The following is a 17789-nucleotide window of genomic DNA, read 5'->3' on the forward strand; positions in this document are numbered from 1 at the left end:
CTCATGCTTATATTTTATTGAAAGCAATCTCGGTGGCTCAATGCCTGTATTATCTGCCTGGGTCACACAGGTTTGGTTGTTGGGGTGGAAACAATTATACAATTGCTGTTACTTTTCCTCCATATTCTTGGTATGATGTGACTTAAATTTCCATGCTGAGTAAGTGGCATATTGTAATTCTGAGTGGAACAAACTCAGAGCAGTTTACAGTCCTACCCCCTCAGTCTATCCAGTGCTGTAGCTGACTATGGAAGCTGGTGATCGACAGCCTTCGGAAGAAATCCAGCCAGGGAGCTACAAGGCCTGTGGTTAGAGCAGAGTACAAGAAGGCCTTCTGTGCAGCTTGAGGTGTGTGTCAGGGTTAGCATGGCTGCACTAGCCTCCTGAGAGCACTGTATGTAGTTCATGAGGGTTGACTTAAGCTCCTGTTCTGTGTGACCACCCAGCATCAGAGAGATCGGACATATCTCCGGATACATCTGTCTTCCATAAAGCTTTGCTGGACATGACACAAGAGGCAATATCCACAGGTGTGAAGTGCACACATTCCATGTGTGGAGTGCAGCCATCTTCACACATGTTCACTGAAACTACATCTATGTACATTCATATGCACACGTGCTTGGACCTCACACAGGTCATTTGTGTGCTAGTTCATATATTCAAGCATATGTTGAAGGGTTAGCTGTTTTCTCACGTGGGCATCATCAAAACTGTTCGGAGCCAGCCCACCTAAGGCAAAACCTTTATTAGGCTGGCTCCTTGCCTTAGTTGAACTGTTTCTTTCTTAGTCAGGAATCTCTAACGGAACAGAACTGATATGGTGGAGGAGGGGGAGAGGTTTAGTAGACCAGCTTATAGGCTGTGGTCTGGTAGTCTCATGATGGAGAGGCTGTGAGGCTAGATGTCTCAGTAAGCCCAGTCTCACGCAGAAGTCCTGATCTTCAATCTATGTTGGAATCCCAAAGAAGTAGGCTATAATACCTAAGCCAAGGAATGAATGTCTCAGCAGCAGGGCAGATGAATTTGCCATTGAGAGTGAAGGCACACAGACAAAAGCAAAGTTTCCTTCTTCCATCTCCTTTATATGTGCTGCCACTCTAAGGTATGGCCCAGATTTAGGGTGGTTCTTTCCCTCACACATCGAGGCATGATGGTGCACACCTTTAACCTTACACTCAGCAGGCAGAGGCATCTCTGTGTTCTAGGCCAGCCAGAGCTACACACCCTGTCTCAAAAAATGAAGAAAAAGAGGAAAGAAAATGCCTCACAGGAGGGCCCAACAGCCTGGGGTTTCAGTAGCTTCCAGATATAGTCACTTGGCAAGCAAGGTTAGCAATTTGGGATCACAGGCTCCTTCTAAGGCTGTAGGATTCGGGTCTAAGTGAAAGAACACCAAAGGTCCCAAGCCTCCATTGGTTTCCTGTCATAGCTGTGTTCTATGCTGTGACATACGCAGTCTTGAGTGGCTGGACATTCTGTTCTAGACTGTCTCCATACTTAATCATTGAGCACTCACTGTGAATGAGGATACACTGTATCACATTTTTTTTTTCATAGAAAATTCTACAGGCTACCTGGTTGCCAGTTCCTTTTTCACTGCTCCTTGCCACTCTTGATTCTGTGAGGGAACAACACCAAAAAGTACCCATGCCCAAAGGATAGCCACCTGCTAATTCAGCGACAGTTGGAAACAGCTCTTGGGCCAGCGGCCGGCTGAGGTGCGAGGCCCTGAGAGGTTACATGCTCAGCAGGAGGCAAGCTTCTTATTTCCCAGTGCAGTGCAGTGACAGGGTGGGACCGTGGTAAGCACTTTCCCCCTCATTTGACCATGTCTAAGAATCCTTCCTTTCTTTGTGCTCAGCCTCTATATGGGCAGCTCATGACATTCTTAAATATTTATGACAGTATTCATATGTATTGTAAGTTCTGCAGTCCCTCTTCTTTGCCTTCTATATTTAACTATTTCTTATAAGAACTTTATATTTTCATGCCATTAGATGCACCATGTTTTGAAACATGAGTTCTAATGTCTACACAGACTTTAGGTGTGCTATGACATGTATTTCCATGGTTGTGGGTGGGTGACACATGTCCTAGAGTGTCCCCCACATTCCTCCTCCGACCCCTCTGTCCCCTCACCAGTTTCTCTGTCGTGTTTCAGTGGATTTTCCTGCTCTAGAACTTACCCGATGCCCTGCTGAATTTGCTTGCTTGTGACCCAGCCCTGTACGTCTCTTCTATTGGTAACTAATTCTGCTTTGAGGTAGGCAGTGTTCCTCAAGTGAATGCACATCTGAGGCACACATATTGTCTATCTGTTTGCTCTGAGAATCTTGGGCTTGCCTCTGGACCTGCCTTATATGTTGCAAACACACGCTTAATGTGGACTCTGGTGGAAGAATCCCAGAAGTGGAATTCAGGAGCCTTCAATGTCTAAGGAAATGCCTAGCCGCTACACTTGCTGGCCTCACGTTTTCTGTTCTCTGGGGCATGCTCGCAGAGTGTTCACAGCCTGCAAAGTCACCTGCTATTCCTGAGTGCTCTGCAGAATCCAAGGCTATTCTGTGAATCTTGCCCTTAAAAGGACAGAGGAACTTTAGGCTTTGGCATCCTGTCCTCCTCTGTAGCACCTTAGATGAATGGGCAGGTAGACAGATGGCACCTTGGAAACCCCAGTCAGGGAATGGTGGGCTGGTTCCTGGGTGTGCGTGGGTCTCCAGGGCTCTGACCTCTGTCCTCCTCTGCCTGCAGCAGCAGCAGGAGATGCTGGCCATGAAGCACCAGCAGGAGCTGCTGGAGCACCAGCGGAAACTGGAACGGCACCGGCAAGAGCAGGAGCTGGAGAAGCAGCACCGTGAGCAGAAGCTGCAGCAGCTCAAGAACAAGGAGAAGGGCAAAGAGAGTGAGTGCTGGTGGGCAGGTGCAGTGAGGACTCAGGGCTGGCACCGCTGCCTCTGTTGCCTGTGCTGCTTCCTCAGGCAGCTCTGGAGGGGCTTGCCACCCACACAGGAGTCATCAGTGTCTTCAGGGTCATTGTTCAGGTTATTTTAATTGGGCCTGGAGGCCAACCAGTGGCCCTGCTTCTAACTTCATCCAGGTGTCAAGAAAGACTCCGTATCAGCCTGAGTGCAGGGGCATTCTGAGGTTCCCACATTGAATCAGGCAATGGAATATTAAAGCTATAAAGTACATCACCTTCCGACTCTGAGGACATCCCTGTGTTTTTTCCCAGTTATGGAAAAGTTTTCTGTGTACTTCCAAAGTGGATGTCGGCCTCTAGTTGGACATGCAGCTGAGAGCACAGTCTGTGTGTTGCCAGTCCTGCTTTGAGGCCCATTCCTCCATTGAAGTGGCTGGCCTCCCTAAGAAGAGCCCAATTTAACCCTAGCAAAGAGGCCACAGGTAGTAGCATGTTATTACTGAACTCTACCATGCAGATTGTATTAGTTACTTTCCTGTTGCTGTGTCAGAAATAGAACCATGACCAAAAGCCGCTGAAGGAAAAGTGAATTCATTTGTTTTAGAGTTCCAGAGGTGGCTGAGTCTGTTATGGTAGAGAAGAAGCAGAAGCAAGAAGCAGGCTGATGACATCTCATGAGAGGGTGGGGGGACAGATAGACAGACAGATGAAAACAGGAAGTAGGGTATGGCTATAAACCTTCAAAGCCCCTACCCCACACTCTGTGACATACTTCCTCTATGTCTTTCTAGAAGGCTGCACCTCCTAAAGGTTCTCTAACTTTGATTTAGATCACCACCAACTAGGACTTATCATTCAAGTACATGAGTCTATGGGGGACATTTCTCAATCAAACCACCACATGGAGAGACCCACCAAAATCTTTTATCTGCAAACACTGAAAATGGCTAGCCATTTTAACAAATTATTGTAGCAAATTTTTGTATGAATTTTAATCTCCATCTGTACCACATAACAAGATGCGTATGCTTAAAACATTCTCGTAAAGTCTGTTATTTGACGTTGTTTGAAAATCGTTTTGGCATGTGATATACAAAGATGCAGATAGATAGGTCTATGACAACAAAGAGTAAAAGGGAAGCTAGCACGTAGGGACCATCTAGCAAAGAGCCTAAGCAAGCACTTGGATAGCAGGGCCTCAGAGCCTCCATGGCTTTACCCTTCCCCAGGGCCGCAGCTCTCAGTTATCTCAGTCCCGGCTCTGTAGTGCATGTAGACCTTCTAGCATCTAGTGCTGCCTTCCCTCACTGCCACTGAGGTGCATGCAGTGTGAGTCTATGACTAGCCTGGCAGAACTCCCCTTCCAGGTAGTGTTCAGTCAGTCAGCCCTTGCCTGACTTCAGGTCAGAGCTCCCTTTGCCGTGGTGTGGAGCTGCTCCTTGTGTGTTATGGAACAGTGCTGGTTGTGAGCTGTGTACATTATCAGCCCTTTTCTCCTTTGAGGGGTGACTTTTTTATCATAACACTGTTTGTTAGTCTCTCAGTTCTCTCTGTGTACTTTTGGGTTGTGTCTTAAAGAACACACATTTCTTCCAAACCATTTTGCATTTGAGTAGTTTCCTCCTTGTGTGGATGTCCATTCTCCTGGAAGTGGTGTGTGTAGTGTATAGTTTAGGATGTGCATATGGCCCCTCAGGGATCTCTGAGAGCAAGTGTCTGCACCCATGTGCTTCCACGGTCCTGTTGGTGATGCCAGGCCTTGCTGTCCTTGCATCAGGACTCAGTACATCAGTACTCGTAGCTTCAATCACCACAGACTGGAAGTGAGCTGGGGCCCAGCAGTGCTAATCTTCCCTACTCTTGGGACTTTGTATTTCATTGAAAGTCTTAAAATTGATTGTTTCCATCCAGACATGTCCTGAGTTTACCTGATACTTAGACTGACTCTGTATATCCAGTTGGTGAGACATGACATTTTACAGCCTTCATTATTCCTAACACCTCAGTATTCTTTGGGCCTTTCTAATTCTTTCTTTCCAAAATGTTAGAATTGTTTGTTCAGGAGACTTGCATGTATTTTACCAGGCATATTTCAAGCCATCTGATTGGTTAACACTATTGTGCATAGCTTGGTTTTGCAATTTTGAAAAGCAATTAGTAACCTGCTGACTATTTACTCTGTGCCCAGCAACCATGATAAACTCATGTTCTAATTACCAGCAGGGTGGGTCAGCTTTTCAGCCCATGGAAGCACATCCTCCACAAATACTGACAAGTTGTTTCTTCCTTCCCAACCAGAATACCCTTGTCTTTCCCGTTTTTACTTGACTGACCTAACTCAGATTCCACTAAAATGACAGGCTAACATGGCAGTCTGACTCCCTTCTGCAGTTGGAGGCAGACATGTTTTCTAGAAGGCCTTACTCACTGACCTGTTTGTTTTATCAGGTTACCCTCCTTTGCTAGTGTTGTGAGTTTGAATATGCACAGATACTGATTTTCCTCAGATCTTTCAGCATCTTTTGGACATGGTCATAGGATTTTTTTTCCTGACATATTTAGTAAATATGGCAAATACACCTATTGAGATAGAAATTTTATCTGAAATTTATAAATAGCCTTCCTCGCCTTGATCATAAAGCATTATCTTTCTCTATGTGTTGTATGCTGAGTTGGCTCATATTTTGCAACTATGTTTGTGAGAAGTTTTCTTAGTTAGGGTTTCTGTTGCTGTGATGGAACACCATGACAAAAGCAAGTTGAGGGGGGGGGTTTATTTAGCTTACACTTCCATGTTGCAGTTCCTGTACTGAAGAAGTCAGGACAGGAACTAAAACAGCTCAGAATCCTTGAGGCAGGAGCTAATGCAGAGGCCATGGACTGCTTACTGGCTTGCTTCCTATGGCTTGCTCAGCCTGCTTTCTTATAGAACCTACCACCCACAGTAGGCTGGACCCTCCCCCATTGATCACTAATTGAGAAAATGCCTAAGAGCTGGATCTCATGGAGGCATTTCTTCAACTGAAGACTCCTTCCTGTCTAATGATTCTAGTTGTGTCAAGTCGATACACAAAACAGAACAGATATTGACCAGCATTTTCCTTCTTGAAATGCGTTGTGAGTTTGTCGTTTCAACAGTGCTGCCCGCAGATTGAGCTCTCTTTGGTCTGTATGAACTGTGGTGCTTTCCCATTTCACATCCTCAGCATTAGATGTCTGCACCTTCTCTGTTGATGGGTGTTTGATTTCATTAAATTTCTTCTCTCCAGAGCAGTAGTTCACAAGTCTCCTAACCTTTCAATACAGTTCCTCATGGTGTTTTGACCCCCCCAACCATAAAATTATTTTTGTTGCTACTTTCTAGCTGTACTTTTGCTGTTATGAATTATAACATAAATACCTGTGTCTTCTGATGGTCTTAAGTGACCCCTGTGACAAGGTCGTTCAACCCGCAAATGGGTTGCTACCCACAGGTTGAGAACCGCTGCTCCAGAGACTTTGCAGTTACGTCAGTCTAGTTAGAATTCTTGCTTTTGGCTTTATGGACAGTCTCTTCAGTGTTTTTCTACTTTGTTTATTTCTATTAACCGTATTCTCCCTCCGTCTTCTGTTTCCTCTGGGTTTCTGACTCTTTCTTACTTTGTGAGTTACATATCTTTTTCTTTTTCTTTTTTTTTTTTTTTTTTTTTTTTTGATTTGGTTTTTTCGAGACAGGGTTTCTCTGTATAGCCCTGGCTGTCCTGGAGCTCATTCTGTAGACCAGGCTGGCCTTGAACTCAGAAATCCGCCTGCCTCTGCCTCCCAGAGTGCTGGGATTACAGGTGTGTGCCACCACTACCCAGCTGTGAGTTACATATCTTAATCATTGATTCCAGCCTTCTCTTCTGACATCTAAATGTAAAGATATAAATTTCTCTCTAAGGACATTATTTATATTCAGTTAAGTTGTGACACAGTCTAACTTTGACTTTTAACTGATTTTTTCTACCTTGATATGTTTGTGCTTATGAGTATCACCGTTCTTTACAAACCCCAGTTATCGACCTCTTGTCATTACATTTTCTTGCTCTAGATTTTAATGATGCCTTTTCCTTTGCTGCCAGCTTGGTAGCTTGTTCTGCCACTCCTTTCCGATCACAACTGTGCTCACCATGGCCTGCTGACTTCATCACATCTACTGGCGTTCACAGGGCGTCATCTAATTCAGTTAGGACTCACAATTTCCTTTTCAGGTGTGACTCTTCTCCCCGTGGCTGAGGTCTCATCTGATGCAATTTTTCTTCTATTTCTTCAATGGAATCTAGTGATGATGAATTTTTGTTTCTAATCTTTGAGGGTTAATTTTACTGAGTATAGATTTATTAGGTTAATATTTATTTTCTCTTGGTGTTCTGAAGATCTTATTTCCTTCAAAAATTACCATCATTCCTATTGTTCCTTGTTCAGAGATAATCTCTTATACAGCTCCTATTAATAGTCTTTCTTTTGATATTTTCTAGTTCCATCCATTTGCCTGCAAAACTCAGGGTGTCCTCATTCTTTTTTTTATATATATATTTTTTTATTTTCTATATTCTTTGTTTACATTCCAAATGATTTCCCCTTTCCCGGATCCCCCCTCCCCATATGTCCCATAAACCTTCTTCTCTCCATCCCTTCTCCAATCACCTCCCTCCTTTTTCTCTGTCCTTATATTCCCTTCCCATGCTAGATCAATCCTTTCCAGGATCAGGACCCTCTCCATACTTCTTCATGGGAGTCATTTGTTATTGCAATTTGTGCCTTGGGTATTCAGGGCTTCTAGGCTAATTAATATCCACTTATCAGAGATTGCATTCCATGTGTATTCTTTTGTGATTGGGTTACCTCACTTAGGATGATATTTTTCAGATCAAACCATTTGCCTAAAAATTTTGTGAATTCATTGTTTCTAATTGCTGAGTAGTATTCCATTGTGTAAATATACCACATTTTCTGTATCCATTCCTCCTTTGAGGGGCATCTGGGTTCTTTCCAGTTTCTGGCTATTATAAATAAGGCTGCTATGAATATAATGGAGCATGTGTCTTTATTGCATGCCGGGGAATCCTTTGGGTATATGCCCAGGAGAGGTATAGCAGGGTCCTCTGGAAGTCTCATGTCCAGTTTTCTGAGGAACCTCCAGACTGATTTCCACAGTGGCTGTACCATCTTACAGCCCCACCAGCAGTGGAGGAGTGTTCCTCTTTCTCCACATCTTCGCCAACACCTGCTGTCTCCTGAGTTTTTGACCTTAGCCATTCTGACTGGTGTAAGGTGAAATCTCAGGATTGTTTTGATCTGCATTTCCCTAATGACTAATGATGTTAAGTACTTCTTAAGGTACCTCTCGGCCATCCGAATTTCTTCAGGTGAAAATTCTTTGTTAAGATCTGTACCCCATTTTTTTTATATTTTTTATTTGCATTTCAAATGATTTCCCCTTTTCTAGCCCCCCACTTCCCGAGAGTCCCATAAACCCCCTTATCTCCCCCTGTCCTCCCACCCACCCCTTCCCACTTCCCCGTTCTGATTTTGCCGAATACTGCTTCACTGAGTCTTTCCAGAACAAGGGGCCACTCCTCCTTTCTTCTTGTACCTCATTTGATGTGTGGATTATGTTTTGGGTATTCCAATTTTCTAGGTTAATATCCACTTATTAGTGAGTGCATACCATGATTCACCTTTTGATCTGTACCCCATTTTTAATAGGGTTATTTGGTTCCCTGCGGTCTAACTTCTTGAGTTCTTTGTATATATTGGATATTAGCCCTCTATCAGATGTGGGGTTGGTGAATATCCTTTCCCAATTTGATGGTTGCCGTTTTGTCCTTTTAACAGTGTCCTTTGCCTTACAGAAACTTTGTAATTTTATGAGGTCCCATTTGTCAACTCTTGCTCTTAAAGCATAAGCTATTGGTGATCTGTTCAGGAACTTTTCCCCTGTGCCCATGTCCTCAAGGGTCTTCCCCAGTTTCATTCTTAATAGCTGAGTAGTATTCCATTGTGTAAATGAATCAAATTTTCTGTATCCATTCTTCTGTCCTGGGATATCTGGGTTATTTCCAGCTTCTGGCTATCACAAACAAGGCCACTATGAACATAGTGGAACATGTGCCCCTATGGCATGTTGGGGTATCTTTTGGGTATATTCCCAAGAGTGGTATTGCTGGGTCTTCAGGTAGATCTATTTCCAGTTTTCTGAGGAACCTTCAGATTGATTTCCAGAGTGGTTGTACCAGTTCACAATCCCACCAGCAATGGAGGAGTGTTCCTCTTTCTCCACATCCTTGCCAACATGTGTTGTCACCTGAGGTTTTGAACTTAGACATTCTGATTGGTCACCCCTTCCCATTATCAGGATATCTCAGCCTGGTGCTGGTCTCTTGAATGGAAGGCTGAGATAATGGTTCACTGGCTTAGAGACAGGGTTTCTTTTTCCTTTGTGATGTCTCCCAGATGCATTAAAACATTTCAGTTGTCTTAGTAAAGGGTTCTGAGCTGATCAGACAGACGTGAGTGCCAGGCTTCCTTAGGATGATGGTACACTCTGGTCCTGCCTCGGAGCCCTGAGGCCTCCTCCTTTCTGCACTCCAGAGTGTGTTGCCCTGGCCCCTGCGTTACTTGTTCTCTAATCATCAGGTACCTACAAGGAATCTATCAGCCATGGTGGCCCTGGTCCCCCTACCCCACCTCCTTTTTCCTGAGCTGCCAGTAGAGGCCTTAAAAACCTGCAGGTCTCCTGACCACTCCTAGCAGGTTCAGCCAGGTTAACCTGCTTGGATCCCTGATCCTTGAAGTATGGTCACTATGTTCTGGGGCCCTGAGCTCTCTGGTCTTCCTCTTTGTTCCAGTTGTGGTCTGCATGGGAAGGATTTGTTTGGGTTGGAGGTTTGCCTTTGTATAGCTTTAGGTTGCAGAATTGACATCTCACCTTTAATGAATCCTCATTAGATTAGAAGTATTTACAAATGGGACTTTTCTAAAATGAAGTCCTTATGCTTTAGAAGGAATGGACGACTGTCAAGTAGACCCGCTCTCAAGCTGAAGTGTGAAGATTATTATTGTTGTTGTTATTATTCTGCCAAATTAATTCTAAATGGAAATTGGGAAGTTGTCTACTATGCCTGTATGATTCTGTATATTTTTAAAATTAATTGTTTCGAAACATATTTTAAGCTTATTGCTAATTTAGTCTCTTGTCAGTTTATTTCTCTTATTTTATAATTTTCAAATACTAAGAAATTGCTTTCATGTACAAAATTAAATTAGAATCATCAGTAATGTGATGTTCCACTCTTGAAATATGAACATATTTAATTTTTTCACCTTAACTGATAGACTGTCAAGGTAGTGCCAATCTTTGGAAGCATGTGCTAAACCTGAATGAGGTACCCGGGGCCCCTGTCACAGCTCACTCAGCAGTGGCCTTATGGAGCAAATTCCTGAAAGGCAATTGAAAGCCTTTCCAAGGTAAAGTTGCAGATCTGTTGGGAACAATATATAGACAGCATTTGTGCAGATTCTGCCTCTGTAATTGACTATTCAGACATGTATCACTCTCAGGCAAATTGACCAGCAGGGAACCTGAGGTCTGTGATCTTCTCCTTAGCAACTCTCAAGTGCAGCCAGTGCTGAGATCTAGACCAGTGTAAGGCAGTTTGCAGCTTGCCTAGTAAACTCATGGTGGGGTGCCTTCCTCCAGGAAGCTCTCCCTGTCCTTACAGGAGTCTGTCAGGACCATGCACATGCAGGGTAGTGCTGCCCTACAGAGCACATGCACAGAGCCCAGTCCACTGGTAGAATGTGCAGGCCACACTAGCTCAGCCCTGAACTTCCACTCCCTTCCCCATTCATGGTCCACACGTGCCTCAGTGTGGATCCTAGGTACTTGGCTTTGGTGTTGTTGTTGTTGTTGTTGTTGTCATTGTGAGGTTTTTTCTTGTTTGTTGAATAGGGGAAATAGTGGCTGTTTATCAAAAGATTACAGTTCAAATTTCAAACATCAGCCAGTCAGTCCGTGCCACAACCAGCCAACAAATAACAATTTTTCTCATTGCTGAAAAGCAGCTCAGTCTGAATTACTTTCTCAGAGTTTATAAAAATGATCCAATAAAAATATTATCTCAAGGCTCACAGAATATGACTTCAGAAAACAGCTCAGGTCTGTTTATGAGTCAGAAATGATTTCTGTGCTATGTGCTAAGCCCCGCCCCTTGTTGACCCTGTGCTAGAATATTCTCGGCTGCACTCCAGCCCATCACAGGCAGCAGCCGAGGTTTTCACTTTGTGGATTTGGGTGGTCAGGTTTTATTATTAATAATAAACTGCACAGTTGAGTCTTTGGCAAGCTTGCATAAGCTTCGAAGCCCTAAGAATGCAGTCCTGTGAGGAGAAGGCAGCTAGCAGAGCAGCACTGGGAGATGCCCTTCTGTCGGTTGGGCCCAAGCAGTCTGCCATGAAGGGGTACTTGTTTGTGCCAGCAGATGCAAACGTCAGGAGGCATCTTCAGTTTCCAAACATTTGAAAACTCAGTGCAAAGTGTTCAGTTATCTCATTTCTTAAGGTTTTGTATAACTGACTTTATTCAGTATTTAATGAGTTTTATATACATCTATAAACATTTACAGTTTAAAACATTGATAACGAGTCATAAATTCACCCCACCAATGGTGAGTTCTTGAGAGTGTGGCACATTCCCTCACAGGTAACAGCAGCATTACCTTCATCAGCCATGTCCCCATTTGGACACACTTGGGATCTAAGGTACCTGCCAGCCATTGAGGTCTGAGAACAGAAGGTCTATCCTGGGGCAGAGTGCAGATAGCTTGGCTCCATGACATGCCTTTGGCTACAAGCACAGCCCTGATGGGCAGGTGTCCTCTCTTGGGGGAAAACCCTTGAACCACTTTGAAAATGATGCCAGGCTGGGTGGTACCCAGTGGCAGAGCATTAAAGAGCCTAATGGTTTGTTTCATCACTGTTAAGGATGAAAATGCTAATTTTATTTTTCGTGTGTTTAGCAGAGATGTCAAGTTTGCTTTGTATCTGTGTTGGTAAGGCTTGGCTTTCACCTTTCAAGTAGCTCTTCTGTAGACTTGCTCTATGCTCCCACCACACCACAGTATTTCCTTTGTTGCTGATTGTAAAGGCACCTGGTATGTTTGCAAGCTTTACCCTTCTCTTGGTTTACATTGCTTGTGTTTCTCTTCAGTGTTAGCCTGTTGCTTTCAGGAGTGTCACACATAGAGCAAACAGTTCGTAAATACACGATCCCCCCAAGTCCATGCATTGACAGGCAGTGGGACTAGAATGTGGGTATCAGGTGGTGGTGGTTTCCTGTCATAGGGTCTGTAGATACTCCACCTTCCATGTCTGCAGATCAGTGTGTCAGCCTGGGCACTTGGGCTGCTGTATAGGACCAGAAGACTGTAACCAGCAATAACTCTGCTTTGGTCAGGTGTTGAAGGTGAAAAGGGGGCACTCGGTCTGTAGATGTAGTAACCACTTATGACCCATGTGCCAAGATAGCTCTAGAGCCTATAGAGAAAACAGTACTAAGGAACCCAGGACCAGAACATAAGGCTAGCTAAAAGGATTGTCTGCTTGATTTGTGGTCTTGGGGATTGACCCTAAGGGGTTTGTTAATGCTCACCAAGAGTCTCAGTTCCTCACTCCCAATAATTATCCAATTTTTGAAAGAAAAAAAGAATCAATGACAGAGCTTTAACAAAAAGGTGAGAGAAGGATGTGGCATGCAGTGACAAGAAAATCTAGAATAGACTTCATAGAAAGTAAGTGTGTGAGTGTCACATATCCAGACTTTGACTGGAAATGAGATGAGAGTGGATGGATGTAGTACCTCACCTCCAGACCATCACCTGACCTCTACACCTTCCACCCACAACCTGGGCTTCAGAATGCCTGCTTACAGTGTTCCTTGTTTCCACAGTTTAAATGTGTAGACTCTCAGCAAATTACACAGGCAGCCTAGCAACTCAAACTAGAAACTGTCCATAGACACCCCCGCCCAGTATGGCCACCCCATCTCTCTCTTTCATGCATATGCACACAGCAACTCCTGGGAAGAACCAAGCCAGGAGATGAAGTCAAACCAAGATAGTACAGTAGGTCCCACAGCTGTCCAGAGCTTCTCAGGGTATCAGTGGAGTGTCAGCATGCAGGAAGTTAACCCTGAGTGCTGAAAAGAAGATACCTATCCCTGATGCCCAATGGAAGGAGACAGCTGTCAATGTGCAGAGACATTTTGGAAAATGCATTAGAAAAATATCTTGAGGTTGTTTTTGTGATGGGATCACTCTATTGGTCCTTTGTGCTACATGAACTATTTGGGACCATCCAAGATGGTATTTGAATATTGTATAGTAGGAAGCCCTTACCACATTCTTTAGTACATGGATGCATAGACACAGTACTGAGGAATCTGGCAGTAGGTCTGTAGAACCCAGATTGTACAGGGTGAGTAGGGGCATCCTTGTGTAGTCTGTTTCTGCGACCTTACATTTTCTTTAATATACCTTTCAGCAACAGTCACTACACCACAAGAACGTCCTTGGATACACAACTTCTACCTGAGTAGAATGATGGTATCTGCCCACCAGAGTGTGTGGCACCAAGCAGAAAGGGACAGAAATGCACTGGATACTAGGAAAGTCATACCCTGTAGAGTGTGAAGCACACTGGCTACCTGCTACCCAGTAGGACAGAACTTGTGCCCCTAGGTGGCTGTAGAGAATCCCATTTGCATGAATTTAGAGGCTGTTGCTTCTTCAGTAGGAAGAGTGAAGCCACCATTGGCTTCCAGCACTTGGCTCTAAAACTTTAGCTCAAGGATATGAAGCCTCCCTGCAGAAAAAGGTTGTGCTAGCTCACAGAAGCTGCTCTCATGCTGAAGTCTGTGTTTCTATAGAAGACCTCCCCTTAAAGCTCCCTGGCCTTGGGAGGGCACTGCAGAGGGAGAGCCCTTCCTGCCTTGTACCTCACACTGCCTGCTCCACACTGCCTGCTCTGCTGCTGCTGCAGCTTCCTCCTCACTCTCGGCTTCCTTCCCTTCCAGGCGCTGTGGCGAGCACCGAGGTGAAGATGAAGCTGCAGGAGTTTGTTCTCAACAAGAAGAAGGCCCTGGCCCACCGGAGCCTGAACCACTGCATTTCCAGCGATCCCCGCTACTGGTATGGGTAAGTGGCCTGGGCCTGTTCTTTGGGTGCCTGGCATACTCAGCTCTGTGGACAGGGTTAAGGTTTTGTTTGTTTGTTTGTTTGTTTGTTTGGGGTTTTTTGTTTTGGGGGTTTTGTTTGTTTGTTTTAGGGTTTTCAAGACAGGGTTTTTCTGTGTAGCTCCGGCTGTCCCGGAACAGGGTTGAGTTTTTCAAAGACCACCTAATACAGGGATGGCAGAGATACTGAGCCCCCAAAGCTGTCTAAGCAGACCCGAAGGGAGGAGGTCTGGGGTAGTGTATGTCATGGTCAGCTAGGCGAGGCATGGCTCATCTTCAGATCACCAAGTGGCTGGCACTCCTGGCAGTGAGGACCTCTGGCTCAGCCATCCATAGACAGCACTGTGTTTAAGAGAAACAAGAATGGAGGAGGCAGGAGGTGAGGCTTTGCATTATAGAGAAGGTGGGGAAGTTGGGGGGGGGGGGGGAGAAGGACCAGGAGTCTAGTATAGACGTGGAAAGCCCGAGCAAGTATGAATAGGGACAGAAGCTGCTGGAGGCCAGCATGGATTTTAATGTGCAACAGCAGGTGTGTCCGTGGAGAGTACCATGTGCCTTTTGCCAGAGCCAAGGGAAGATAGTGGAAATGACTCCTTTGTGAGCACAAACCCTTTTCACAGGTTCCTAAGTATTGCTGACTGTAGGCTTTTAGCAATCCTTCTATAGTCTAACTTGCCCTGAGCCTATACTGTCACTTTTTAATATGTATGCTGTCTTCTGGGGAATTGGAATTCTCTTTGGATCTGACAGCATCTTTATGATCCAGTTACTGAGTCCTTGGGAGAGATCGGCTTGGGCCAGAACATGCATCTGATCTGGGCAGATCAGGGCAGATCTTGTCTATGCTCAGATGCAAGCAGCTGACTTGTCCAGCATTTAAAAAGGAAGAAAGGAAGGAAGGAAGGAAGGAAGGAAGGAAGGAAGGAAGGAAGGAAGGAAGGAAGGAAGGAAGGGAAAGAAAGAGAAAGAAAGAGAAAGAAAGACAAAGGCTTGGGTGGATCTAGCAGAATGGGCTGTTTCTGGTGTGCTGGAGAGCCCACTGCGTAAACTTGGCCAGTTCTCACACAGAACACATGGCTAATTTGCAATCATTTTATGTTGCTCTTAGGGTCATTTCATCGCTGGAAAGAAACAATAGGGTAATTTTCCTAAATCAAAATGAAGTCATTAATTTTTCTCAGGAAAAAAATAGCTTTTCTAGAGTCTCAAAATGGACAACTATTTGTAGTAAAACCCCTCTGGTCCCACTGAAGTGGCCCATTTATTTACGTGGAAGACCTCAGTTACCAAGACACAACCTGGGGAGGAGTATTTGTATAGTGAGGCTCTTCATTGTTACCTAGGCTCTGTGGCTGCACACACTGCATGTCTTCTGAAGCAGGCTACTGGTCATCGTGTAGCTTTGAAGAGGGGGAAACATGTGGCCCAGGAGGAGGAATGTAGAGTGATCATGAGAGCCTCAGCCTAGGCTGTGCTCTGCAGCCTCTGCTGGAGGTCAGCCTGGGTTTCTGCCATGCAAGGGTTCTGTTGTCCTACATTTACATGTGGGAGTCAAGATGGTCAGGGGGAGGTAGCCAAGGATAGCCCTTGGGATGGTAACTTGAAGGTAGACACAGGGTGCAACTGGAAAAGGCAATAGGGCCAGACAGGGCTTAGAAGAGATAGAGGGTCCTAGGAAGAGGAAGCTTCCTAGACCAGGTTGTTACTAGCTTGTTAAAGGATTGTCATCACCTTAAGGAGCAAGGGGGGACCACTTCTCAGAGGACAAGACAGAGTAGTCCAACTTAGGTCCTAATGGCTAGGACCTAATGGTTCAGTGGGTGATGCTGTTGCAAGAAAGTACAGGGCTCAAAGGGGGCAGCTTTGCAGGGTGTGGGACTTGGGAGTTAACAGCCCCAGGAGGGCAGTCACACTTGAATAGACAGATGGGACAGGGAAAACAGCTGACAGGAGGGGTTGTGAAGGTGTATTGGGCTAGGTGCAAGACTCAGGCAACAAGTAACCACCTGCGGTTGAAGAGTTATGGGGAAGGGAATCCAGGCCATACTTGAATTAAAGGAATAGCATCTGAAGAGGAAGGGGGACTGGGGGCTGGGAGCAGGGGGCATGGGGCAGAGGAGGCCTTTGCCTAGAGCTTTGTCCTGTGCAGGATGTTCAGTGAGGTCCCTGTGCAGGGAGGGCCCTCTTCCCTGAAGCAGTTTAGGATTGAAGTGGCTAGACAGGGCAGAACTTGATATCAGATGCATCATCCAAGAAGACAGCTTGTTTTTATAGAGTTTGATGGGGCTGTAAGGATCCTGACCAGCCATCATGGAGGTACAATCAGGTGCAGTGTCTGACCCATTAAGACACTGTGGCAGAACAGTCTTCAAATAAAAAGCCAAACCACTTTCCAGCTTCATACATTGTGATGATTGCCAGTGAGATCTGAGCATAAAGGCTAAGACAACAAAACTTCTAGAAAGAAACATGACAGAGGGGTTTCTTTCCAACAATAAATAAAAAGGGGCTGGAGAGATAGCTCAGCAGTTAAGAATACTGACTGCTCTTCCAGAGGTCCTGAGTTCAAATCCCAGCAACCACATGGTGACTCGCAACCATCTGTATGGGATCTGATGCCCTCTTGTGGTCTATGTACTCATATATACATAGCTATAGCATACTCATATACATTATAAACAAATAAACACACAAACAAACAAATAGAGTCCTCCTAGAAAGAAAGAGATGACTAAAACTATTTAAAACTGACCACATGTTCTGTGTAAGAATAGCAGCATTCATCAGGGTCATGAGCTGTGACTCCCAACAGCTCCTTGAAAGATATCTTTAAGAAAAAGGCAAGTAGTCAGGCAGTGGTGGCACATGCCTTTAATCCCAGCACTCAGGAAGCAGAGGCAGGTGGATTTCCATGAGTTTGAGGCCAGTCTGGTCTACAAAGTGAGTTCCAGGACAGCCAGAGCTACACAAAGAACCCTTGTCTCAACTAGCCCCCCACCCCAAAGCAAGCAGTAGACTAGAAGGAAGCCCTCCAGTGTGCATCTGTAGAGTGTTTGTGAAGCTACTGCAACTTACCAAGCAGATGGCAAAGATGTGGACAGCTGCACCACACAATAAGTTATGTGGTTGCCATCCCAGTGAGACATTACTTCTCACCTACAGGGCTGGCTTAACTCTAACAGACCAGGGGTGGCAGGCCACACCCTTCCCGCACAGATGGCTAGGGCAAGTTTAAATGGCCCCGTTGCAATGGTTTAGCAGATCTAAGACTGGTACTGTGACCCAGCAGTGAGCTTTCGGGTATTTGCCCAGGGATGCAAGAATATACTAGGCTTATACTCTGTGGTTCTAACAGAAATGACCCACAAACCCGTAGCAGGTGAGTGGCTGATGGGTTGGGCTACTATACCCTGCAATTAGGCAGCAGTGTGGAGACCTCACACGTCCTGTCCTTAGGCAAGTGAGACACAAACCACACCTCATGTAAAACTGGACTCAGCCAAATGAAGCTAGAGATCATCAGCAAAGGGGCAGAGGGGATGGTCTGGAATTGGGACTGCTCATGGCCCGATTGGTGGTGGTGATCCATGTAGGGAGCCATGTAGTGTTCAC

The 17789-nt window shown here is 45.2% G+C and overlaps 1 protein-coding gene across 8 annotated transcripts in view; it reads left to right on the forward strand.

Annotated features, from left to right (window-relative positions):
• The window catches only part of Hdac4 (histone deacetylase 4), a 246455-nt gene that overhangs the window by 159494 nt on the left and 69172 nt on the right, over positions 1–17789 (forward strand). For all 8 annotated transcript variants that reach the window (XM_052192276.1, XM_052192275.1, XM_052192279.1 and 5 more), the window contains 2 exons: positions 2755–2905; positions 14019–14139. In XM_052192276.1, coding sequence (XP_052048236.1) covers positions 2755–2905; positions 14019–14139 — 272 coding nt within the window. The remainder of the gene's footprint in view (positions 1–2754; positions 2906–14018; positions 14140–17789) is intronic.

The sequence above is a fragment of the Apodemus sylvaticus genome, chromosome 9 (assembly GCF_947179515.1).
Source record: "Apodemus sylvaticus chromosome 9, mApoSyl1.1, whole genome shotgun sequence".
Classification (NCBI taxonomy): domain Eukaryota; kingdom Metazoa; phylum Chordata; class Mammalia; order Rodentia; family Muridae; genus Apodemus; species Apodemus sylvaticus.